The following is a 27,788-nucleotide window of genomic DNA, read 5'->3' on the forward strand; positions in this document are numbered from 1 at the left end:
TGGAGCTGAAGCCAGATAGAGCAGGCGTACTGTTGATCTTTCTGCCATGAAAAGACTATCTCTTGATCATTTGGTGAATTCAGAATTCTAAATGTTCTCAGTAGTGAATGTATACCTAATGTGCTTCTGTTAAAAGGTGTTTCTTTTGTCTTCTGGATGTTGTTTGGGCAGTTATTAAGGATTACTTAGTGTTGCATTCTTTGGGGGTTGTATTTGAAGTAATGGTTGCTAAGATGTTCACTGTACGTTTTAAAAAGGTTAACTTGAATTCATAGAATAAACATTGTTTTGCTTTAAAAAATACTTTTCCATTTCTGCTGTACCACACCTGTAGAGTGGGCCGTGTGCTCCCCATACCACAATCTATTAAAATTTGTGGGTCAGGTGAACTCCATGATACACTTTGGGGTTCTCTAAACCCTGGCCCATAACACTGGTTCCTGGTCTTTCATCTGGGTTCTTGGATGTCTGTCAGAGCCGGTGATCCACAATATCAATTTTTGCATGTTCAAGGACCTTTTTTGCTCACATTAAATGTTGAACAGTTGTGATTCATCCTATTCCACTTTCTCTGTCGAGTCCTCAGTGAATGAAGCAGAGCAGTTGGAAGTCTGACCAGGGAGTTCATAGCTTTATTATAGCTTATTGAGCTGGTTTTATTTCCGTGTTATGGCTGGAGTTATCTGTAAATATTCTATCTTGATCTGGTTTACGTGGGGCATTGTGTATTCTCCTGCCATTTGTACTGGAGGTCTGGGGATGGGATTCTCATAAAAGATCTTTCCTATTTGCTGCAGTATTAGGTTCACAATTAGGTATAGGGACTTTTAGGAGTGAACTGGTGGTAGGCAGCAAAGCAATGCCTTTACTTAACTATATTGAGTGATAGGATGTGGGCAACACCGGCTAGGCAAGTATTTATTGCTTTCTTGAACCACTGCAGTTTCAGTCCTTGTGGTGTAGGTACACCCACAGTTAGGAATAGAGTTCAGGACTTTGACCCAACGACGGTGAAGGAACAGGGATATAGTTCCAAGTCTGGTCAGGATGGTGTGTAGCTTGGAGGGGAACTTGCAGGTGGTCTGTTTCAATGCATCTGTTGCGTTTGTCCTTCTTGGCGGTAGAGGTCGTGGGTTTGGAAAGTGCTGTCGAAAGGTGAGTTGCTGAAGTGCATCTTGTAGATGGTTCACACTGCTGCCACTCTGTGTCAGTGGTGGAGGGAAAAAATGTTTTAAGATGGTGGAAGGGTTGCCAATCAAGCTGGCTGCTATGTCCAGGATGGTGTCAAGCCTCTGGAGTGTTGTTGGAACTGCACTCATCCAGGCAATTGGAGAGTAGTCCATCACATTCGTGACTTGTGCCTTTTGGATTGTGGACAGGCTTTGAGGAGTCAGGAGGTGAGTTATTTCGCAGATTTCCCTCTCTCTGACCTTTTTTGTAGTCATAGTATCTATATGGCTGATCCAGTTCAGTCTCTTGTTCAATGGTAATCCCCAGATTGTTGATGATGTGGAGATGCTGGCACTGACTGGGGTGGGCACAGTAGGAAGTCTCACAACACCAGGTTAAAGTCCAACAGGTTTAGTTGACTGTGATTTCAACTAAACCTGTTGGACTTTAACCTTGTGTTGTGAGACTTCAGATTGTTGGTAGTAGGAAATTCAGCGATGGTAATACCATTGGATGTCCATAGAGTCCCTACAGTGCAGGAGGCCTTTCAGTCCATTGAAACTGCACCGGCCCTCCGAAAGACTGATCTACCTAAGGGGCAGCAGTGGTTAGCACTGTTGCTTTACAGCGCCAGGGTCCCAGGTTCGATTCCCGGCTTGGGTCACTGTCTGTGCGGAGTCTGCACATTCTCCCCGTGTCTGCGTGGGTTTCCTCCAGGTGCTCCGGTTTCCTCCCACAGGTCCTGAAAGATGTGCTGTTAGGTAATTTGGATATTCTGAATTCTCCCTCCGAGTACCCGACAGGCGCTTTTCACAGTAACTTCATTGCAGTATTAATTTAAGCCTACTTGTGACAATAAGATTATTATTATTACCTAGGTGCCCTGCCCTAGCCCCATCTTTGGACATGGGGAGATGATTAGATTCTTTCTTTTGGAGATGTTTATTGCCTGGCACTTGTGTGGTGCAAATGTTACTTACCATTTATCAGCCAAACCTGAATATTGTCCAGGCCTTGTTGCATATTTATTTTAGGGAAGAAAACCTGCTGGCCTTTACATAGCTTTTAATTGCCTTCTGACGTGGCCTTATAAACTGGCCTCCGAAACCACTCCGTTGTATCAAACCACTACACTGAAGCAGTCCAAAATAATAAGCTGTACTTCTATTTTGGGATGAAAAAAATGCTATCACAAATGACTTTTTAATATTATTTTGCAGATGAATTTCATCAATAAGAACAGCAATAAAACTGCACCAGAGAGGAATATACGTACTTCAGCAGTGGGCTCCCATCATCGTTCAAGGACCAATGGCTGGAGCTGGCCGCTGCATCCATATCAGATAATGTGTTGGATAGTCTACCTCTACTTTGTCATTGTTGTGTTTGGCATACTTATTCCTCTTCTTCCATCTCACTGGGTACCTGCTGGCTACATTGTATCTTTTTATGTGGAGATATGAAGCTCTTATCCTTTTAAGGACAGCTTATTCCAGAGCTTGTCATTGCTGTCTAAATTATTTGTACCATACATATTTAAGGCAGTGGTGGCAGATTCTCTATTATTGTGCAATTGTGTCTGTTTCAATTTATTGTTGTGCCTTTAACAACTTGCCTCTTTGTACCAAAACTAATTCAGAAACGGAACAGAATATTGCACGTACAATTATGTAATCATAATTTGCAGAAATTTAAGAAAGAATGTCCATATAAGTGTGCAATAATCTTTGTCCACAGTACATAGAACACATTTCTTTATTAAATTGTGCAGACTTGCACGTAATGATGCACAGCAGAAAGTATTGAAGGGAATGCAAGGGTACCTTCATTGCACGGTGCAGATAACTGAAATTGCCATCTGTCATTGGAGGCAAACCAATAATTTTGGGCTATCCAACTTTGAATCAGAATGTGTTTTCTTCCCCCAAAGGTCTATTTGAACAATGTAGATGGATGCTTAAAATATCTTAAAAGATTTGGGATGAAGAGCAAGGATTGACCTCATGACCAGTTTAGATGTAAAGCCAAAATGGAATCCATCCTCCCAAAGTTTAGATACATGTATGTCCCATTTGTTCCAATTGTGGAGATAGATTATAAAAGAAGAACTTGAATTCATAAGGAGCTTTTTATGACTTCAGGACATCCCAAGTACATTACAGTCAATTAAGTGCTTAAAAAAACAAAAGTGCACAAACTTCATTCGTCACTGATTCCTTCCTCGTCACTGACACCGAACCAGATAGCTTACAACTTTGGTATCCTAGCTGCCCTGAAGTGAGCTGCTGGCCTCTTATCCTCTGTATCATAAAGCCTCCTTATTTCTAGTTCCGTAATATTTCTCTTCTCTGCCCCCTTTCTTAGCTCCATCTTGAGACGCAGCTATTCCAGTGACACAGTTGGGTGGGAGGGTGAGCTGTGAAGAGGATGCAGAGATCCTTTAGTGTGATTTGGACAAGTTGAGTGGGCAAATGAATGGCAGATGCAGTGTAATTTGGATAAATGCGAGGTATTTTGGTAGCAAAAATGGGAAGGCAGACTATTATATGAAAGGCCATAAATTAGTAAAGGGGAATGTGCAACGAGACCTGGCTGTCCTCACAGTTGCTGAAGGTTAGCATGCAAGTGCAGCAGGCAGTAAAGAAGGCAAATGCTATGCTGACCTTCGTAGTGAGGAGTACAGGAGCAGGGATATCTTGCTGCAATTATACAGGGCCCTGGTGAGGTCAAACCTGGAATATTGTGTGCAGCATTGATCTCTTTAGGTGGCGCGGTGGTTAGCACCGCTGCCTGACAGCGCTGAGGACCCGGATTTGATCCCGGCTCCGGGTCACTGTCTGTGTGGAGTTTGCTCATTCTCACCGTGTCTGCCTGGGTCTCACCCCCATAATCGAAAACTGTTGAGAGTAGGTGAATTGGCCATGCTAAATTGCCCCTTAATTGGAAAAAAAAATAATTGGGTATTCTAAATTTAAAAAAAAAGAAAAGTTTTAATCTCTTTACCTGAGGAAGGATGTTCTTATTCTCGAGGGAATGCAGCGAAGGTTTACCAGACTGATTCCTGGGATGGCAGGATGGGGGTAGGAGGAGAGATAGTCAGTTAGGATTGTATTTGCTGGAGTTCGGGATCTCTTAGAAATTCTAACAGGATTAGATAGGGTAGATGCAAGAAAGATGTCCCAATGACAGGGGTGTCAAGAGCCAGGGCTCACAAGTCTGAGGATATGGGGTTGACCATTTAGAACAGAGATGAAGAGAAATTTCTTCACCCAGAGAGTGGTGAGTCTGTGGGAATTTGTTACACAGGAAGTAGTTGAGGCCAAAACAGTGCATGTTTTCAAGAAGCAGTTAGATATAGCACTTGGGGTGATGACGATCAAGGAGAAAAATGAAGCGGAGTTGGGAGGGGAGATCAATTGGGGAGTATGGAGTGAGGCACTGCGTAGGGTAAACAGGACCTCTTGTGTAAGGATGAGCCTGATACAGTTTAGGGTGGTGCACGGGGTGCATATGACTCGAGTGAGAATGAGTGGGTTCTTTCAGGGGGTAGCAGATGATGGTGAGAGGTGTGTGCGAGGGCCAGCGAATCACGTGCACATGTTTTGTGTTGCAAAAAAATTGGGAAGATTCTGGGCGGGTGTGTTCACGGTCTTAGCCAGGAGAGTGGAGGAGGAGGTGGACCCAGACCCTTTGGAGGCGATATTTGGGGTTTCAGAGAAGCCAGAGCTAATGGAGAGGAGGAAAGCCGATATTGTAGCCTTCATCTCCCTGATTGAACGGCAAATTTTGCTGGAGTGGCGGTCGGCATCGCCACCGGGACTAGCGGCTTGGTTGGGTGACCTGTAAGACTTCCTGTGGTTAGAGAAGATAAAGTGTGAGTTATGGGGCTCTGCAGGGGGGTTTGAGAAAAGGTGGGGATGTTTATGACCATGTTTGAGGAGCTGTTCGTCGCAGCGAGAGTGGGAGGGCGGGCTGAAAATGAGGGAAAATCTCTACAGACTGTATAATTGATTGTTAGGAAGTATGTTTCCCGGGGTGTTTATTTGCTGTAACCTGTTTTGTTACATGTTGTAATAAATTTAAAAAAAAAAGATATATCACTTGGAGGGAAGGGGATTACAGGATATGGGGGAAAGGCAGGAATAGGCTATTGAGTTGGATGATCAGCCATGATCATAATGAATGGTGGAGCAGGCTCAAAGGGCCAAATGGTCCCATCCTGCCCCTATTTTCTATGTTTCATAGCTGGCATTCACACATTACATCCTTCATAGATATGAGCCTATTTTCTAACTCATTAACCCAGGTTTGTCCAACCTTTTCGTATGAAGGATCGCGCTTCAATTTTTTTCACATTCCAGAGGCTGATGTGCAAATTTTGAAAAGATTAGATTTAACGCAACAGTAAACATGAATTTCAATAGTGTTGAGGTATGAAGAAAAGACACAACTTCCTAAGCAAAATAAAGCAAAGTCAGAGCAATAAATTGGTAATTTAAAATATTGAGTAATAAATTAGTGTGTGAGGGGGTCAAATTGTGCTTTTCCAATTTCCAGTGAGTGGTTGCACATTGAGGTGGAATTATTTGGTCCTTGTTTGCTGGTACAAAGTACAGGATCAGATAGAGCTAAGAATTCTCCTTCGGGTGGGCATGTCTCAGCCCTATCAAACAAGGAATGTAATTATAAAATGGCAACAGTCAGACCAGGAGCTTTCAAGGAGTGCATTAGAAGGAAAGATGACGGAGAGCTCTGTGGTCGTTGCCCGCTCAGTAGTCCACAGGACAGTTGGTTGAGTTTCCGACGGTCAAGTTTCTGCAGAAAAGACAGTAGGCCTCAGAAGACCTAGCTAGGTGGCTGACCCAATTCAGGCAGTCATAGAGAGTGGAGCAGAGGTTGGAGGCACACATGGAGCGTTGCTCCAAAAAGTGGAAGAGTCGATGATGGACCATGAGGACCGGTTGGCCTCGTTGGAGGCAGAATTACGCTGATGGCGGAGGGACAAATTGGAAGATTTGGAGAATCGGTCAAGGAGGCAGAAAATTTGGATTGTGGGATTACCCAAAGGCATTGAGGGAACGCAGGCCACAGAATATGTCGCTAACATGCTTGAAAGCTTGTGGGGGAGGAAGTCTTCGATCGACACCCCCACTCCCTAGGTGGATTGAGTGCACAGTCGCTGAGGAGTAGGCCGGGTGAGCAGCCGGGGGCGACGGTGGTATGACTGCACGGATATTTAGAAAAGGATTCTGCCGTGGGCGAAGGAGACAAAGAAGTGCACCTGGGAAGGGAACGTGATTCGGATCTAACAGGATTTGGGTGCAGAGTTGGTGAAGCGCTGGACTGGGTTTAACAGGGTCAAAGGGATCCTGTTCAAGGAAGGAGTGAAGTTTGGGGTGCTGTACCCAACCCGGTTGAGGGTCGCATACCAGGGCCAGGTGTTCTATATGGACATGCCGGGTGAGGTAAGAGGTTTTTGTGAAATCATAGACTTGGACTTTGGAGATGGTTAGGGACGGGCTGATTACATGGAATGTTCGGGATTTGAATGAGCCGGTTAAGAGGTTGCACGTGTTCCTGCATTTGAGGAGTCTGAAGGCGGAAGTCGTACTTTTGCAAGAGCCTCATTTGCCTGATTAGTAATTTTGTGGGTGACAAAGATTGGCGAAGTTGCTGATAGTGCCAAGGATTGTCAGAGGATATAACGGGATATAGATTGAAGACTTGGGCACAGAAATGAGGGACCTGGGCATGCAGGTCCACAGTTCCCTAAAAGTGGCAACACAAGTGCCAAGGTGATTAAGAAGGCATATGGCATGCTTGCCTTCATCAGCCAGGGCATTGAGTACAGGAGTTGGGAAATCATGTTGCAGCTATATAAGCATTTGAAGTATTGCGTGCAGTTCTGGTCACCACATTATCAGAAGGACGTGGAAGCTTTGGAGAAGGTGCAAAAACGTTGACCAGGGTGTTTGCTATGAGGAGAGATTAAATAAACTAGGATTGTTTTCACTGGAAAGATGGAGGCTGAGGGGAGACCTGATCGAGGTCTACAAAATTATGAGAGGCATAGACAGGGTGGATGGTCAGAGGCTTTTTCCAAGGGTGGTAGTGTCAATTACAACGGGGCACGGGTTCAAGGTGAGAGGGGGAAAGTTGAAGGGAGATGTGCAGGGTAAGGTTTTCACGCAGAGAGTGGTGAGTGCCTGGAACGCGCTGCCAGAGGATGTGTTGGAAGCAGGCATATTAGCAACATATTAAGAGGCATCTGGATGGGTACATGAGTATGGAGGAAATAGAGGGAAACGGACCGAAGGGCAGAAGCTATTTTAGTGAGGGCATCATGATCGGCACAGGCTTGGAGGGTCGAAGGGCCTGTTCCTGTGCTGTACTTTTCCTTGTTCTTTGTTCTTCTTTGTAACCTACCAGCCCGACAATCCTCCAAAAAGTATGCTCTCCTGTAACTGGCTTGTTGAGCATCTCCGATTTTCCTTGCTTCACCCATGGAAGTTTTTGATCGCCTGTTCTAATATCTCTTTATGTCACTACCTCAGTACAAAGAACAAAGAACAAAGAAATGTACAGCACAGGAACAGGCCCTTCGGCCCTCCAAGCCCATGCCGACCATACTGCCCGACTAAACTACAATCTTCTACACTTCCTGGGTCCGTATCCTTCTATTCCCATCCTATTCATATATTTGTCAAGATGCCCCTTAAATGTCCCTATCGTCCCTGCCTCCACTACCACCTCCGGTAGTGAGTTCCAGGCACCCACTACCCTCTGTGTAAAAAACTTGCCTCGTACATCTACTCTAAACTTTGCCCCTCTCACCTTAAACCTATGCCCCCTAGTAATTGACCCCTCTACCCTGGGGAAAAGCCTCTGACTATCCACTCTGTCTATGCCCCTCATAATTTTGTATACCTCTATCAGGTCGCCCCTCAACCTCCTTCGTTCCAGTGAGAACAAACCGAGTTTATTCAATCGCTCCTCATAGCTTATGCCCTCCATACCAGGCAACATTCTGGTAAATCTCTTCTGCACCCTCTCTAAAGCCTCCACATCCTTCTGGTAGTGTGGCGACCAGAATTGAACACTATACTCCAAGTGTGGCCTAACTAAGGTTCTATACAGCTGCAACATGACTTGCCAATTCTTATACTCAATGCCCCGGCCAATGAAGGCAAGCATGCCGTATGCCTTCTTGACTACCTTCTCCACCTGTGTAGCCCCTTTCAGTGATCTGTGGACCTGTACTCCTAGATCTCTTTGACTTTCAATACTCTTGAGGGTTCTACCATTCACTGTATATTCCCTACCTGCATTAGCCCTTCCAAAATGCATTACCTCACATTTGTCCAGGTTAAACTCCATCTGCCATCTCTCCGCCCAAGTCTCCAGACAATCTAAATCCTGCTGTATCCTCAGACAGTCCTCATCGCTATCCGCAATTCCACCAACCTTTGTGTCGTCTGCAAACTTACTAATCAGACCAGTTACATTTTCCTCCAAATCATTTATATATACTACAAAGAGCAAAGGTCCCAGCACTGATCCCTGTGGAACACCACTGGTCACAGCCCTCCAATTAGAAAAGCATCCCTCCATTGCTACCCTCTGCCTTCTATGGCCTAGCCAGTTCTGTATCCACCTTGCCAGTTCACCCCTGATCCCGTGTGACTTCACCTTTTGTACTAGTCTACCATGAGGGACCTTGTCAAAGGCCTTACTGAAGTCCATATAGACAACATCTACTGCCCTACCTGCATCAATCATCTTAGTGACCTCCTCGAAAAACTCTATCAAGTTAGTGAGACACGACCTCCCCTTCACAAAACCGTGCTGCCTCTCACTAATACGTCCATTTGCTTCCAAATGGGAGTAGATCCTGTCTCGAAGAATTCTCTCCAGTAATTTCCCTACCACTGAAGTAAGGCTCACCGGCCTGTAGTTCCCGGGATTATCCCTGCCACCCTTCTTAAACAGAGGAACAACATTGGCTATTCTCCAGTCCTCCGGGACATCCCCTGAAGACAGCGAGGATCCAAAGATTTCTGTCAAGGCCTCAGCAATTTCCTCTCCAGCCTCCTTCAGTATTCTGGGGTAGATCCCATCCGGCCCTGGGGACTTATCTACCTTAATATTTTTTAAGACACCCAACACCTCGTCTTTTTGGATCACAATGTGACCCAGGCTATCTACACCCCCTTCTCCAGACTCAACATCTACCAATTCCTTCTCTTTGGTGAATACTGATGCAAAGTATTCATTTAGTACCTCGCCCATTTCCTCTGGCTCCACACATAGATTCCCTTGCCTATCCTTCAGTGGGCCAACCCTTTCCCTGGCTACCCTCTTACTTTTTATGTAAGTGTAAAAAGCCTTGGGATTTTCCTTAACCCTATTTGCCAATGCCTTTTCATGACCCCTTCTAGCCCTCCTGACTCCTTGCTTAAGTTCCTTCCTACTTTCCTTATATGCCACACAGGCTTCGTCTGTTCCCAGCCTTTTAGCCCTGACAAATGCCTCCTTTTTCTTTTTGACGAGGCCTACAATATCACTCGTCATCCAAGGTTCCCGAAAATTGCCGTATTTATCTTTCTTCCTCACAGGAACATGCCTGTCCTGTATTCCTTTCAACTGACACTTGAAAGCCTCCCACATGTCAGATGTTGATTTGCCCTCAAACATCCGCCCCCAATCTATGTTCTTCAGTTCCCGCCTAATATTGTTATAATTAGCCTTCCCCCAATTTAGCACATTCATCCTCGGACCACTCTTATCCTTGTCCACCAGTACTTTAAAACTTACTGAATTGTGGTCACTGTTACCGAAATGCTCCCCTACTGAAACATCTACCACCTGGCCGGGCTCATTCCCCAATACCAGGTCCAGTACCGCCCCTTCCCTAGTTGGACTGTTTACATATTGTTTTAAGAAGCCCTCCTGGATGCTCCTTACAAACTCTGCCCCGTCTAAGCCCCTGGCACTAAGTGAGTCCCAGTCAATATTGGGGAAGTTGAAGTCTCCCATCACCACAACCCTGTTGTTTTTACTCTTTTCCAAAATCTGTCTACCTATCTGCTCCTCTATCTCCCGCTGGCTGTTGGGAGGCCTGTAGTATACCCCCAACATTGTGACTGCACCCTTCTTATTCCTGATCTCTACCCATATAGCCTCACTGCCCTCTGAGGTGTCCTCTCGCTGTATAGCTGTGATACTCTCCTGAACAAGTAGCGCAACTCCGCCTCCCCTTTTACATCCCCCTCTATCCCGCCTGAAACATCTAAATCCTGGAACGTTTAGCTGCCAATCCTGCCCTTCCCTCAACCAGGTCTCTGTAATGGCAACAACATCATAGTTCCAAGTAGTAATCCAAGCTCTAAGTTCATCTGCCTTACCCGTAATGCTCCTTGCATTAAAACATATGCACTTCAGGCCACCAGACCCGCTGTGTTCAGCAACTTCTCCCCGTCTGCGCTGCCTCAGAGCCACACTGTCCCTATTCCCTAGTTCTCCCTCAATGCTCTCACCTTCTGACCTATTGCTCCCATGCCCACCCCCCCTGCCATACTAGTTTAAACCCTCCCGTGTGACACTAGCAAACCTCGCGGCCAGGATATTTATGCCTCTCCGGTTTAGATGCAACCCGTCCATCTTATACAGGTCACACCTGCCCCGGAAGAGCTCCCAGTGGTCCAGATAACAGAAACCCTCCCTCCTACACCAGCTGTTTAGCCACGTGTTTGTCTGCTCTATCTTCCTATTTCTAGCCTCACTGGCACGTGGCACAGGGAGTAATCCCGAGATTACAACCCTCGAGGTCCTGTCTTTTAACTTTCTGCCTAGCTCCCTGAACTCCTGCTGCAGGACCTCATGCCCCTTCCTGCCTATGTCGTTAGTACCAATATGTACAACGACCTCTGCCTGTTTGCCCTCCCCCTTCAGGATTCCCTCTACCCGTTCGGAGACATCCTGGACCCTGGCACCAGGGAGGCAACATACCATCCTGGAGTCTCTTTCACGTCCACAGAAGCGCCTATCTGTGCCCCTGACTATAGAGTCCCCTATAACTATTACTCTTTTGCGCTTTGACCCTCCCTTCTGAACATCAGAGCCAGCCGTGGTGCCACTGCTCTGGCTGCTGCTGTTTTCCCCTGATAGGCTATCCCCCCCGACAGTATCCAAAGGGGTATATCTGTTCAGTAATGTACTGAATTGTCAGCATAGGTTATGCACACAAATCTCTCGGGTAGGTTTCTCAACCAGATCTCTCGGAAGAGTTCCAGATTTTCAGTTTTCCTTGAAATGATTTCATGAAAATGAAATGAATGAAATGAAATGAAAATCGCTTATTGTCACAAGTAGGCTTCAAATGAAGTTACTGTGAAAAGCCCCTAGTCGCCACATTCCAGCGCCTGTTCGGGGAGGCTGGTACGGGAATTGAACCGTCCTGCTGGCCTGCCTTGGTCTGCTTTCAAAGCCAGCGACTTAGCCTTGTGCTAAACAAAGAGAGAGAGAAGAGACTAAGGTCTGTTTGTGCAGAGGCAGCCTGCTGCCCTAGTGGGTGAAGGATGTAATAACAAAGAACAAAGAAATGTACAGCACAGGAACAGGCCCTTCGGCCCTCCAAGCCCGTGCCGACCATACTGCCCGACTAAACTACAATCTTCTACACTTCCTGGGTCCGTATCCTTCTATTCCCATCCTATTCATATATTTGTCAAGATGCCCCTTAAATGTCCCTATCGTCCCTGCTTCCACTACCTCCTCCGGTAGTGAGTTCCAGGCACCCACTACCCTCTGCGTAAAAAACTTGCCTCGTACATCTACTCTAAACCTTGCCCCTCTCACCTTAAACCTATGCCCCCTAGTAATTGACCCCTCTACCCTGGGGAAAAGCCTCTGACTATCCACTCTGTCTATGCCCCTCATAATTTTGTATACCTCTATCAGGTCGCCCCTCAACCTCCTTCGTTCCAGAGAGAACAAACCGAGTTTATTCAATCGCTCCTCATAGCTTATGCCCTCCATACCAGGCAACATTCTGGTAAATCTCTTCTGCACCCTCTCTAAAGCCTCCACATCCTTCTGGTAGTGTGGCGACCAGAATTGAACACTATACTCCAAGTGTGGCCTAACTAAGGTTCTATACAGCTGCAACATGACTTGCCAATTCTTATACTCAATGCCCCGGCCAATGAAGGCAAGCATGCCGTATGCCTTCTTGACTACCTTCTCCACCTGTGTTGCCCCTTTCAATGACCTGTGGACCTGTACTCCTAGATCTCTTTGACTTTCAATACTCTTGAGGGTTCTACCATTCACTGTATATTCCCTACCTGCATTAGCCCTTCCAAAATGCATTACCTCACATTTGTCCGGATTAAACTCCATCTGCCATCTCTCCGCCCAAGTCTCCAGACAATCTAAATCCTGCTGTATCCTCAGACAGTCCTCATCGCTATCCGCAATTCCACCAACCTTTGTGTCGTCTGCAAACTTACTAATCAGACCAGTTACATTTTCCTCCAAATCATTTATATATACTACAAAGAGCAAAGGTCCCAGCACTGATCCCTGTGGAACACCACTGGTCATAGCCCTCCAATTAGAAAAGCATCCCTCCATTGCTACCCTCTGCCTTCTATGGCCTAGCCAGTTCTGTATCCACCTTGCCAGTTCACCCCTGATCCCGTGTGACTTCACCTTTTGTACTAGTCTACCATGAGGGACCTTGTCAAAGGCCTTACTGAAGTCCATATAGACAACATCTACTGCCCTACCTGCATCAATCATCTTAGTGACCTCCTCGAAAAACTCTATCAAGTTAGTGAGACACGACCTCCCCTTCACAAAACCGTGCTGCCTCTCACTAATATGTCCATTTGCTTCCAAATGGGAGTAGATCCTGTCTCGAAGAATTCTCTCCAGTAATTTCCCTCCCACTGAAGTAAGGCTCACCGGCCTGTAGTTCCCGGGATTATCCTTGCTACCCTTCTTAAACAGAGGAACAACATTGGCTATTCTCCAGTCCTCCGGGACATCCCCTGAAGACAGCGAGGATCCAAAGATTTCTGTCAAGGCCTCAGCAATTTCCTCTCCAGCCTCCTTCAGTATTCTGGGGTAGATCCCATCAGGCCCTGGGGACTTATCTACCTTAATATTTTTTAAGACACCCAACACCTCGTCTTTTTGGATCACAATGTGACCCAGGCTATCTACACCCCCTTCTCCAGACTCAACATCTACCAATTCCTTCTCTTTGGTGAATACTGATGCAAAGTATTCATTTAGTACCTCGCCCATTTCCTCTGGCTCCACACATAGATTCCCTTGCCTATCCTTCAGTGGGCCAACCCTTTCCCTGGCTACCCTCTTGCTTTTTATGTACGTGTAAAAAGCCTTGGGATTTTCCTTAACCCTATTTGCCAATGACTTTTCATGACCCCTTCTAGCCCTCCTGACTCCTTGCTTAAGTTCCTTCCTACTTTCCTTATATGCCACACAGGCTTCGTCTGTTCCCAGCCTTTTAGCCCTGACAAATGCCTCCTTTTTCTTTTTGACGAGGCCTACAATATCACTCGTCATCCAAGGTTCCCGAAAATTGCCGTATTTATCTTTCTTCCTCACAGGAACATGCCTGTCCTGTATTCCTTTCAACTGACACTTGAAAGCCTCCCACATGTCAGATGTTAATTTGCCCTCAAACATCCGCCCCCAATCTATGTTCTTCAGTTCCCGCCTAATATTGTCATAATTAGCCTTCCCCCAATTTAGCACATTCATCCTCGGACCACTCTTATCCTTGTCCACCAGTACTTTAAAACTTACTGAATTGTGGTCACTGTTACCGAAATGCTCCCCTACTGAAACATCTACCACCTGGCCGGGCTCATTCCCCAATACCAGGTCCAGTACTGCCCCTTCCCTAGTTGGACTGTTTACATATTGTTTTAAGAAGCCCTCCTGGATGCTCCTTACAAACTCCGCCCCGTCTAAGCCCCTGGCACTAAGTGAGTCCCAGTCAATATTGGGGAAGTTGAAGTCTCCCATCACCACAACCCTGTTGTTTTTACTCTTTTCCAAAATCTGTCTACCTATCTGCTCCTCTATCTCCCGCTGGCTGTTGGGAGGCCTGTAGTATACCCCCAACATTGTGACTGCACCCTTCTTATTCCTGATCTCTACCCATATAGCCTCACTGCCCTCTGAGGTGTCCTCTCGCAGTATAGCTGTGATATTCTCCCGAACAAGTAGCGCAACTCCGCCTCCCCTTTTACATCCCCCTCTATCCCGCCTGAAACATCTAAATCCTGGAACGTTTAGCTGCCAATCCTGCCCTTCCCTCAACCAGGTCTCTGTAATGGCAATAACATCATAGTTCCAAGGAGTAATCCAAGCTCTAAGTTCATCTGCCTTACCCGTAATGCTCCTTGCATTAAAACATATGCACTTCAGGCCACCAGACCCGCTGTGTTCAGCAACTTTTCCCCGTCTGCTCTGCCTCAGAGCCACACTGTCCCTATTCCCTAGTTCTCCCTCAATGCTCTCACCTTCTGACCTATTGCTCCTGTACCCACCCCCCGCCATACTAGTTTAAACCCTCCCGTGTGACACTAGCAAACCTCGCGACCAGGATATTTATGCCTCTCCGGTTTAGATGCAACCCGTCCATCTTATACAGGTCACACCTGCCCCGGAAGAGCTCCCAGTGGTCCAGAAAACGGAAACCCTCCCTCCTACACCAGCTGTTTAGCCACGTGTTTGTCTGCTCTATCTTCCTATTTCTAGCCTCACTGGCATGTGGCACAGGGAGTAATCCCGAGATTACAACCCTCGAGGTCCTGTCTTTTAACATTCTGCCTAGCTCCCTGAACTCCTGCTGCAGGACCTCATGCCCCTTCCTGCCTATGTCGTTAGTACCAATATGTACAACGACCTCTGCCTGTTTGCCCTCCCCCTTCAGGATTCCCTCTACCCGTTCGGAGACATCCTGGACCCTGGCACCAGGGAGGCAACATACCATCCTGGAGTCTCTTTCACGTCCACAGAAGCGCCTATCTGTGCCCCTGACTATAGAGTCCCCTATTACTATTACTCTTCTGCGCTTTGACCCTCCCTTCTGAACATCAGAGCCAGCCGTGGTGCCACTGCTCTGGCTGCTGCTGTTTGCCCCTGATAGGCTATCCCCCCCGACAGTATCCAAAGGGGTATATCTGTTCGAGAGGGGGACAACCACAGGGGATTCCTGCACTGACTGCCTGCCCTTTCTGGTGGTCACCCATTTCTCTGCCTGCACCTTGGGTGTGACCACATTTACATAACTGCGATCTATGACGCTTTCCGCCACCTGCATGCTCCTAAGTGCATCCAATTGCTGCTCCAACCGAACCATGCGGTCTGTGAGGAGCTCCAGTTGGGTGCACTTTCTGCAGATGAAGCCACCCGGGACGCTGGAAGCCTCCCGGACCTGCCACATCTCACAGTCAGAGCACAGCACCCCTCTAACTGACATTGCGTCAATTAATTAAAATTTGTCTCTTTTTTTTTTAAATACTTTTTTTTTTAAATTGCAAAGTTACTGTCAACTATCTGTTTCCTAGCACTAGATTTCTAATAGAAATGCGATAGCTAACTATAATACTCTCCGATCTCTGGCTTAGATATCCTCTAAATTATAATTAAGTTATTATGTTTAATTAGTTCCCAAATACTCAAATTTTTTTAAAATTTAGGTTAGAATCCCAACCAGCCACTCAGGTCACAGCTTTTCTGTGATGTCGCTTCAATTTCCCCCCGACCCACACAATTTGAAAAAAGGTATAAAAGTAAAAATCACTTACTTGCCTTCTGAGTGTCTGAGATGTTCTCAGGTTCTCTCGCTGACAGAGACTGCTCCTCCACCACCGATCCTTGACCTGCACAATGCTAATAATATAATAATATAATATGGCACTTACCTTACACCAATGGGTCTTAGGTTAGAGGAGGAGGGCGGGTGGGAGACACTACACGTGTAGTGTCTCGGGTTTCCTCTCCACCAGAATTTATTGGTTGGGGGGGGGGGACTTGCCAGAGGTAGAACTTCCGGTTCCCGCCTTATATAAAAACAAGTAAAACTGAAAAGAAGAACAGACACGGGACCAGGCAAGGCTTTTTAAACTAACTTAAATTCACTACTCACCTCCCAGAAGGCCCCTGCGCACCGCTGCCGCCGAAATCCAAAGGGCTGCTCCTGTAAAGGTAAGGTTTTTAAACTAACTACTCACCTCCCAGAAGGCCCCTGCGCACTGCTGCCGCCGAAATCCAAAGGGCTGCTCCTGTAAAGGTAAGTGGTTTTAAATTCACTACTCACCTCCAAGAAGGCCCCTGCTCACCGCTGCCGCCGAAATCCAAAGGGCTGCTCCTGTAAAGGTAAGAGCTTTTAAACTAACTACTCACCTCCCAGAAGGCCCCTGCGCACCGCTGCCGCCGAAATCCAAAGGGCTGCTCCTGTAAAGGTAAGGTTTTTAAACTAACTACTCACCTCCCAGAAGGCCCCTGCGCACTGCTGCCGCCGAAATCCAAAGGGCTGCTCCTGTAAAGGTAAGTGGTTTTAAATTCACTACTCACCTCCAAGAAGGCCCCTGCTCACCGCTGCCGCCGAAATCCAAAGGGCTGCTCCTGTAAAGGTAAGAGCTTTTAAACTAACTACTCACCTCCCAGAAGGCCCCTGCGCACCGCTGCCGCCGAAATCCAAAGGGCTGCTCCTGTAAAGGTAAGGTTTTTAAACTAACTACTCACCTCCCAGAAGGCCCCTGCGCACTGCTGCCGCCGAAATCCAAAGGGCTGCTCCTGTAAAGGTAAGTGGTTTTAAATTCACTACTCACCTCCAAGAAGGCCCCTGCTCACCGCTGCCGCCGAAATCCAAAGGGCTGCTCCTGTAAAGGTAAGAGCTTTTAAACTAACTACTCACCTTCCAGAAGGCCCCTGCGCACGCTGCCGCCGAAATCCAAAAGCTAATGTTACTGTCCCAGCCGTGCCTTTGTCTTTCAGGGTCCCATAATGTTATGATTGCCTTTGGAGGACCGTGGCTGTCGCTCTTTTAGCTAGCTTATTACATAAAATGATTAATTCCTGAATGTCAAACTGACACAAAGAGAATCACTGAGCATCTCGCTCTGAGATGTACCATAATGATTTTTCCAACATTCCATAGAATCCCTACTGTGCAGAAGGAGGCCATTCGGCCTATCGAGTCTAGACTGACTCTCTGAAAGAACACTCTTCCTAGGCCCACTCTCCCGCCCTATCCACATTACCCATTGATAATGGCCAACCCAGCTAATCTGTACATCTATGGACTGTGGGAGGAAACTGGAGCACCCGGAGGAAACACAGACATGAGGAGAATGTACAAACTCCACACAGACAGCCCCTCAAGGCTGGAATCGAACCCGGGTCGCTGGCGCTGAGGCAGTAGTGCTAACCGATGTGCCTCCGTGCCACCCCTTTCTTCAAATGAATTCTTCATGTTCGTCTAAAGCCCATGAAATATTTTCCTGACAGCCCATGTAATGCAGTGGTGGGCTGTGTGGTTTAGGATTGCAATACCCGAGATGATGGGCAGAAGTTTCTCTCCTTTTGACCAAGTAGAACCATATAATTCCTACAGCGCAGAAGGAGGCCATTCGGCCTGACCTTCTGAAAGAGCACATTACCCCTATAACGCCACATAACCTAAGCATCCTTGGACAATAAGGGGCAATTTAGCATGGCTAATCAACCTAACCTGCACAGGCAGGAAAAGCACAGCTGGCTGCACTGTTGGCTTTTCCCACCATATTTTTTGACAATGTGTCAAAACAAAATTCTGGAGGTGGGTCCTTCGGTGTCATGCTTGCTTCTGCCAGCAACCTTGGCCCCAGACAGATCAGGGAGCCATTTTTAAATGGTGGCCTGATCTCAAAACAATTTTTAAAAATTTTAAAGAAATACCCCACCCCGAACCTCCCCAAATACCCCACCCCGAACCTCCCCAAAGGAAGCCAGGGGCAGTGACCCTCTGCCCCCCAAGGGGCTGTACATGAGCATTTAGCCCCGGCATCGACCAGTCGTCAGGTCTCCATTTGTCCTGACCTTTTGTAAACACGGCCAATGTGTTGGCATGCTGGCAGGGAGGAAATATTCACGTTGGGCGGGGGGAGGGGGAGGGATAATAGAGTGGGGAAGCCGGCTAATGATATTTAAATGGATGGTAATGGAGCTCCTGACCTTTCACTGCAGGAACCCCAATATGTCATTAACAGGGGGACAGGGACACTGGTAATGGAAAATCGCACCGGTGTAAATCTTTATGTGCCAGACTTCACAAACAAAAATCTTTGCATGCATTATACATTATTTGGAAAAGAATGCTATTTAAAAGTAATCAGTTGTTTCAATCAAATGATGCTGTAGGTTTTGGTGTCTGACATGGGGTGTGCTCCAGGACTATCACAATACTAATAGTCTCATAGTATTTCATTATTGCATTTTTATTTGATTCAGATCAGTTGAGCTGGGTTGGAGTTTCAGTGCCTTTGGACCAAAATCATATACCTGCTCTTTCTAATTGGATTCATGATAAAAGTTCATAAGATATAGGAGCATAATTAGGTAATTTGGCCCATCGAGTCTGCTCTGCCATTCGATCATGGTTGATCTCATCCTGGCCTTAACTCCACCGTCCAGCCTGTTCTCTAACCCTTCAACCCATTACCAATTCAAAATATATAATTCCTCCTTAAATTTACTCACTGTCCCAGCATCCACCACACTCTGGGGTAGCGAATTCCACAGATTCACAACCCTTTAGGAGGAGTAGTTTCTCCTCAACTCTGTTTTAAATTTGCTATCTCTTATCCTAAGGCTGTGACCTCTCATTCTAGAATGCCCCAAAAGAGGAAGCATCCGTTCCATGTCTACTTTATCCATACCTTTTATCACCTTGTATACCTCCATTTGATCTCTCATTCTTCTAAACTCTAGAGATTTTAGGCCAAAACTGTTCAATCTCTCTTCATACAACAAATCCATTTTGCTATCCTTTGATATTTTGCGCTAGTTTTCTTTTGTAATTTACCTGAGATCTTTTTATTATATTTTAGTATCCTTTTGTTTGTGTTTGAATGTTTCCCAATCTTCCAGCCTGTCACTGGCCTTTGCAATATGATATACCTTAGTTTTTGTCTTTATATTGTCCTTGACCTCCTCATTTAGCCATGGATGTTTTTTTTTACCCCTCTTACAATCTTTCTTCCTCACTGGGATATACTTTTGTCTGAGGAATTGAGTATCTCCTTAAACAACTGCCACTGCTCATCAGCTGTCCTGTCATTTAGCCCTCCTTCCCATTGTACTCCGGCCAAATCTGTCCTCATGCCCATGTAATTACCTTTGTTTAATCCGGAATGCAGTGTGGGACTCTGTTTTCTCACCCCCAAACTGAATTTGAATGCTTTTGTTTCTGCACAGAGAGAGAGACAGAGAGAGACAGAGAGAGAGACAGAGAGAGAGACAGAGAGAGAGACAGAGAGAGAGCGAGAGAGAGAGAGAGAGACTGAATTTGAATGCTACCATACTCTGGTCACTACTCCCTATGAGGTCATCAATTAATCCCTCCTCATTACACAATACCAAATCCAGAGTAGCTGCTCCCTGGTTGGTTCCCCAACATATTGATCCAAGAAACATTGTTACATGAAGTACTGAGGGGAGTCTTTCTTTGAGGTCGACTGTTTCAAGGATGGTACCATTTGAACCATTGAGAGTATACTCGAGGGATTCATCAGCTTGCGTAGAATCATAGAGCCAGAAGGAAACTACTCGACCTATTATGGCTTTGTTGACTCTTTGTTTCATAGTATAATTCATCTTTTATGCATTTAAAGTGCTTGTGTTATAGGATTTGTGGAACTTTTGTAACCTGGGCCGAGATTGACACCCAAGTTCAATGTAATACGTGTCACAGTGTTACCTGTCAGATCTGAGTGAAACAAAAACATGAAAAATAAAGCAGTAATTAAGGGATAGATTTTAAATTTTACAATAGCTGCTTGGCATAAAAGACTAATATTTGTTTACTAAATTTACTGTCTACTTAACTGGAAAACTGTCCTACAAAGTTCATTGAAAATATGGTGAATTTGTATTAGTTGGAGCAGGATATGAATAGCTTTTGTATTAAATTACAAATAAATTGCTTAGTATTTTACTGGCCAGACAGCGATTGGTGTATGTTGTGTATAATTTATAAAACTATAATTTAGGAGTGTGTTCAATTTTTTGTTTGAATGGTAAAAGAAAATCAACTAAGAACAAAAAAACGATAGGAACAGGAGTTATTTAGCTCCTCAAGCTCATTTGTCATTCAGAACGGTCATGTTTGATCTGAGATCATTGAACTTTATTTAAGTGTGGAATTCCTACCAATTAAAACAGTCTGATTTTCTGTTTAATTATTAATCTAAGAGAATTGTATTCTCCGAACATTCATATTTAAAAGTTTAACTGTCCTGTGACCTTTTTTTTTGCTGTTGGGCTGGAGGCCAATTTGTTTGCTTTTAATTAATAATCTCACCAGCTTTTGAGATGTATTGGATTTTAGAATATGAATCTTGTCAGCTCATTGTTAATTACTGAGCAAAACAGACATTCACTTGTTCACTAATTACTAGCCCTTTATTTTGTACTTAGTACAGCGAAAGCAGATACAATTGGAAGTTCAATCATTTGAATGATAAACTGTCCATATTTGCTGAAAAGTATTACTCTGTTGCTCAGGTTACCATTTTCTAGAGATGAAATATTTATATGACGTAATATTGCTTGATAAAGCCAATAATTTGAATAGTCAAAGAAAATAATTGGAATATGTCAATGCACATTGAAACCTGATGACTTAACCATGTTGGAACAGCTTCATTATCATGTCAGAATTCATTCTTGCATGGCAGAATTATTCATTGTTTTCATCCACAGAAGCTTTAATGCAGTGTAAATCAAATCTATCATATCCTTTGGTAATTATACCCAACATCAATTCGGCCCAAATATTTGATACACATGGCAGTTGGTGTGACTTGCTTGTGTAACGTATGTCTTAATTTGTGGCTATGCATTATCCAGTAATGTATTTTACATGATCAGTTTTAAGGTCAACAAAAGTCGCTTTATAGTAATCTTTTAGTTTGCTTGTTCCAAAATTGATGTGAAGTTTTACAATAAAACTATAGTGTCACCATGTATAATATTCTGAAATGTTTAACCTTAACGTTCTTCTTCAGTGGCTTGGTGTTATGTTTACTTTCCACCTGGTTATTCATTTGACTTCGGCCAGCATCGACCCAGCTGATAAAAATGTTCGAGCTAAACGTTATCATAGACGAATTCCAGTGTTTGACCGCAACAAACATAAACATGTTATTGAAAATCATCACTGCTATCTTTGTGAAGTTGATGTGTAAGTGTCTAAAACGTTATTCTGTCGGACAGAATAATCTATTGCTTCTTTATTGACTGTGATAGGAACATATGAACCATTAGAATTAAATTAAGTAATATTTTATACTATTCACTGCAGACTCAATTGAGGCTAGCCAAACTGATTTCACATAGGCCTTCCAGCCAGAAAAGGGTCAATCTTTATCTCACCAGTCTGACCTCATTTTGAATATGGGGAAAGAACAAAAGACCAGTGTGTCCAACTCGCTTGAATATAATTCTCTTTGGAAAGGAGGTTAATGCAAGTTCCAGACCTAGTGAAATGGGATGCAGGAGGAGGAGGTGTGTGAAGATATGGGGGATGGGCTTGACTGAGGAGGGGATGGGGTGAAAGGTGGGGGGGCAGATGGGGGAAGGAATGAAGGAGGGAGGATGGGGTGAAGGAAGGTGTGTGGGGATGCATGTTTCTGTTTCATTATGAAATGCATTTTGTTTTTATTATTTCCACAAATTATGCTGCACCTCTCACAATTGCCCATTCCCCAAAATGCATTATTATTGCTTCATAAATCATCTTTTTTTTTTTTTGTTAAGCTGAACAAATCAAATTGCCTCCCTGCGACTCTGGTTTTGTAACTATTACCGAATTGGCAAAGCATGAGTGGCACAGTCAGATCAGAATTGGAAAAGCATGAGTGGCACAGTCAGATCAGAATTGGAAAAGCATGAGTGGCACAGTCAGATCGGTGCAGAGATTGCATGTAGACTCTGATCAAATGTATACAGTTCAATGGTGACCTGAAAGCTCCATTGATATCACAATGGTTGATAAGTTTCCTGAGTCACCATTCCATTGATTCCTCCACTTGCTGCCATTATAATGGCAATCAGTGGTCTCCTTTGACATACCAGTTCTCTGTTTCTTTCTCCTCTCCCACCTGAAACTAAAATACTAGTTGGTATTTGTCAAGATGAATTTTTCGCTGGCCGTTTAATTCACATTAATATTGATCATTGCTGATGAAAGTGCTGATGGGTGCTAAATTTTGACAGTTGAGGAAGGGATTTGGGTTCTGAAGGAGGTGAGTACCAGAGTAAAGGCAAAAAGTTTGAAACATTTAAGGGTAAAATAAATGAACTAATAGAATAAAGGTACATAAATAAAGCAGTTAACAGGTTTGAAGGGAGTGGAATGTTTCATCAATCTTGTGCTAGGAAAATAAAGTGAAACAGTTGTGGGATTTATGCTTTTATAATGTGAAGTGATAGAATGTGTGACATATAATGACTTTACAAAATGTCTGGAAAGGATTATTCCAGTGAAGTGTGGAGGCAGCATTGAAGAGATACCCGTACTCCGCCGTAACTGCACTGTTTTTCAATTTAATTTGGAATTCTTCAGTCTGACTACTTCTCTAATGGCTCAAAGTTCCCATGCCAATTGAAGTATGTATGCATAGGGAAAGGAGAAGGAAGGAAAAGGGAGATGAAATATGTTAGCCCATTGCTTATTCATCTGTTTATAGCCATTAACATGTCAGATCAGTAAAAGCTAGTACTCCTTAAAATCTACCTCTTTTAAAATTTGTTTTATTAGTGTCATAAGTAGTTTTACAGCAACACTGCAATGAAGTTACTGTGAAAAGTCCCTAGTCGCCACACTCCGGCGCCTGTTTGGGTACACAGAGGGAGAATTCAGAATGTCCAAATTACCTAACAGCACGTCTTTTGGGACTTGTGGAAGGAAACCGAAGCACCCGGAGGAAACCCACGCAGACACGGGGAGAACGTGCAGACACCGCACAGACAGTGACCCAAGCCGGGAATCTAAACCGGGTCCCTGGAGCTGTGAAGCAACAATGCTAATCACTGTGCTACCGTGCTGCCCCATTTGACCAAGTTATTGATTATTTGGCCCTAATGTGTGGCTCGGTGTCCAATGTCGTTTCGTATTGCTGTCGTGAAGCACCTGTGGACATTTAACTACGTTGAAGTCACTATATAAATGCAAGTTGTTGTTTTTGCTTGTATTTCAGCATTTGATGGTACACCAGGGACCTTTTGTGAACAAATTCCAAAATCGCTTATTCGTCTTTATAAACTGTTAAAATCTAATTACAGATTTGTATTATATTTGGTTCACAGGGGTTTGAAGTCCAAACACTGCAGTCAGTGTAACAAGTGTGTAGCTGCATTTGATCACCATTGTAAATGGCTCAACAATTGTGTAGGGGGCAGGAATTACTGGTAAGTCTGATTCTTTTGTCACAAGTTGATAGAGTAGTACAATGCCTCTAATGTTTTAATGCACTTGTGATTAAAATTAATCTAGAATGATAAATGAATTGAACTGTGTTACATGATATTGATTTAATTGAACAATGTGAATTTTTGTTTTCATCATGGGATGTGTACATTACTGGCATAGCCAGTTTCATAATCTTTATTGTCACAAGAAGGCTTACATTAACACTGAATGAAGTTACTGTGAAAAGCCCTTAGTCGCCACATTCCGGCACCTGTTTGGGTATACAGAGAGATAATTAAGAATGTCCAATTCACCTAACAGCATGTCTTTTGGGACTTGTGGGAGGAAACCGGAGCACCCGGAGGAAACCCACACAGACATGGGGAGAATGTGCAGACTCCACACAGACAGTGACCCAAGCTGGGAATCGAACCTGGGACCCTGCCGCTGTGAAGCAACAGTGCTACTCACTGTGCTACCGTGCTGTATTGTTGATCCCTAATTAAGTGAATGGCTTGCTAGGCATTTTCAGAAGACCTTTGAGAGTCGAATCACATTGCTGTAAATCAACCACATGTTTGTTAGACCACATGTGAGGGGACAGATTTCCTTCCCAGAAGGACACCTGTGAGCCAACTGGATTTTAAAAAGTCTGGTCACCATTACTGATGCTAGCTTTTTATTCCAGATTTTTTAAATCAACTTAGTTTTAAATGCTCCAGCTGCTGTGGTGGGATTTTAACTTTTGTCACCATATCATTGATCGCGGTCTCTGGATTGCACCAGTAACACAATCACTATGCTCCAATTCCTGACACATGGAAATTACAACCTAGTTCCTAACATTAAATAGCATTTGAATTTTACTTCAATATGTTAAGGGTCTCTTTTTTTTAAGAACTACATTCAGAAAACAAATTTTACAATCACATGACTTCCCAAATGTCTTGCTGATAAAGTACTTTAATTGGAATATCACCACTGTTGTCATGGAAGAAATGCAGTAGCCAATTTGCACAAAGTGTGATGGCCACATACTTTATTTTTGTGATTTTAATTGCGGGGTAAGTGTTGGCCAGGGCACTGAGGTAACTCCCCTGCTCTGCTTACTTGTGTTGTGTGTTATTTTACTTTCACCTGAAAAGGCAACAGTGGCCTCAGTTTAAAGTCTCTTCAGAAAGTCTCCCTCCATACTGGAGTGCCAGCCTTGTTTTTTTTGCTCAAATCCTTGAGTGGAATTTGGACTTGCCCTGCATCTGAGCTTTACATAATCCATTTCCATCATTATCTAGAATGTTGTGTTCCAGATCTCTCTCAAATTAATGTGCGAAACAAATGGCTGTGCATTATGTGTCTACATATATAAAATCAATACATTTTTGGGCTGGAGAATGGAAGATTTTCTGCTTTTGGAATGCAGTGTCAGCATGAAGGACTTCCAGGTCGGTTAATGAAACTCAGAATGCATGACTTAGCCTCACTTCTAGTGCGTCATTGCGAAACTTACCACCTCTGGCACTCGTTTTTTTTATCGGGAAATAAACCATAACTCAAGTTAGCTGCACATCTAATTAGGGAGAAAGACTCCATTTTACAATTGGATATGAATGATTTGTGAAACCTCAAAGTAAGAATTTAGCAGAGCTACATTAGACCAGGCTGAGATTAGTTAACTGCCCCCAGATCCTGAGCCTGATTGAAACCTGACTTGTATGTTGTAAATTAATTCTTACTTGTACCAAACTATTACTTTATTTGTGAATTGTTTCTTTGTATATTTTCCAATTCCCTGAGGCTCCCCACTGCCCTTGGCGACTCTGTTTGGAAACTGGCTGTAGCAACATGAATAAATTATGTATCTTAAAATATCTTGGTGGTCTTATTGAAGGAATTAATTCCTTCAATAAGAAGATCAATGGCCACCGAATTCGCAAAGCAGTGTAAATGGTGCAGGATCTATCTTCCCTTCCATTCATGGATTTGGGGTTCAAAGCCTCAGCAGACTGGTAGCCAAAGTCCTGTCTTGCTACAGTTATCTATGAGCTTTAGACTCCTTGTAATTCAGAGTTTCCGATAGCATGAACATATGGACCAATGAGGCTATACTCCAGAATAAAAACAGAATATTCTGGATTCATGACATATGTGGAGAGAAAGAAAAGTTAACATTCATCAGAATTATAGTAAAAATAGGCTGCTTGTGGAAATAGGAGACCAGTGCCAGAGTTTTCAGGAGAGAAATATTGGGCCAGGATCAGAAATTTACATTCATCAAAATCTTAATCATATTTTGCCAGTCCGCTTAGAATTTATTGTAAATTGCTTTTACTGCGTGTGGGAGGAGAAACTCATTACAAATGCCCACTTGTTATCATTGAATAACACTGGAAAGTGCAAAATGGAAAATTGTCCGTTATTATTATCAGAAAGTTCCAATGAAAGGTCACAATCTGAAACGTCAGCTGTTTTTATCTTCAGATGCTGTCTGACCTGTTGAGCGTTTCCAGCATTTTTAATTTTTATTTCTGATTTCTAGTATCCACAGTATTTTGCTTTTAGAACAATTGAACCTCGTCATTTATCAGTAGAAATATTGAGGTATATCTAACTTAATGATTTTGCTGCAGAGCTTTGCATAATGTGGGAACTTTAAGACATCAAGGTCAATATGTTTGATTTGCAGCCCACACAATTTTCCAGTTTAGCCCAATACCTTAATTAATCGACCCCATTTCCTGCCCCGTTTGTCTTGCTTCATGCCTCACTTTGTTAAACCTCCTTATTCTTGTTCATGGCTCTTCCAATTGTATTTGTTTTCTGGAAATCCAATTATTCATCCCATACACTCTCAAATCATACCTAACAAAAACAGAGATAAAATGATTAAGAAGTAAAAATAATTCCATCAAACACCCTGGAAGGTCGCAGTTTATGTGGAAGGTATTATCACTGAAGTTTTTGAATTTCTCCTTGTCAAGAGTGTTTGTATTTGCACAGACCTAGGGTTGTTAAGCTAAAAAATATAAAATGAGATAAATTATTGCTTTGTTCATTTTTATGAATTAATAGCAGTGGTAATATTAACTCGGCACCTCAGCTCCATGTTACTTGGTCTAACAATTGAATACAAGCATACATCTTTGTAGAAGTAACTTGACAGAGGAATGTAATGTAAAAGATAATTTTGAAACTGATGCAAAATGTAAACTTTGAAGGTACTTAATTGATAAATGTGTGAAAACCGAGTTGGCTAGTAATTGTCCATTTGGTTCTGAGATCTGGTTGACCTGGGGCCACTACTTGAACAGTGAACCAAGCTTCGGGGGTTGGTCATGTTATGCTCATCCAATCGATTGTGTAACAGTGGGTGTCATTTTGCTCTGCTTTTGCTCATTTCAGCAGAAGTTTTGTTTGACATTATATATTTTCATTTAACATCCTTTGGGGTATTATTTTAAAAAGCTTGCTCATGTGTGATTGTTTCTTCCTCTCATTTTGGTCAAAGAAGCGGGCCAGAGATATGCAGTGTATTTCACTGATCTTGAGGTCCATACACATGGTGTCAAATATTTTAAATGCCTTTAACTGAATATTTCAATACATTTTTTGACATCAAGTTCAATGTATTTGATTTGCAGCCCACCCATTTTTTTCCAGTTACTGTTGCAGTTTAGTCTAGTACCTTAATTATTCAACCCCATTTCCTTCTCTGGATGCTTTGAATCAGGCCAAATATCTGCTCTGAAACTGTAGTATGGTTCAGTTGTTTTGTTCAGCATCTTTACCATTATGGCAATACATGTGGAGCACTGCAGTGTATCATATTCCTCGATAACTTGGGGATATTAGTGAAAAACTAGTATTTAATTTAAAATATACTGCAAATGATTTATCTTTTCTA

The 27,788-nt window shown here is 43.8% G+C and overlaps 1 protein-coding gene across 1 annotated transcript in view; it reads left to right on the forward strand.

The window, feature by feature from the left end:
• zdhhc1 (zDHHC palmitoyltransferase 1) overlaps nucleotides 1–27,788 on the forward strand; it is a 118,176-nt gene that overhangs the window by 18,919 nt on the left and 71,469 nt on the right. The window contains exons 4-6 of the mRNA XM_072518372.1: nucleotides 2,391–2,609; nucleotides 21,483–21,658; nucleotides 23,785–23,886. Of these exons, the coding sequence (XP_072374473.1) occupies nucleotides 2,391–2,609; nucleotides 21,483–21,658; nucleotides 23,785–23,886 (497 nt within the window). The remainder of the gene's footprint in view (nucleotides 1–2,390; nucleotides 2,610–21,482; nucleotides 21,659–23,784; nucleotides 23,887–27,788) is intronic.

This window comes from Scyliorhinus torazame, chromosome 10, assembly GCF_047496885.1.
Source record: "Scyliorhinus torazame isolate Kashiwa2021f chromosome 10, sScyTor2.1, whole genome shotgun sequence".
Taxonomy (NCBI): Eukaryota; Metazoa; Chordata; class Chondrichthyes; order Carcharhiniformes; family Scyliorhinidae; genus Scyliorhinus; species Scyliorhinus torazame.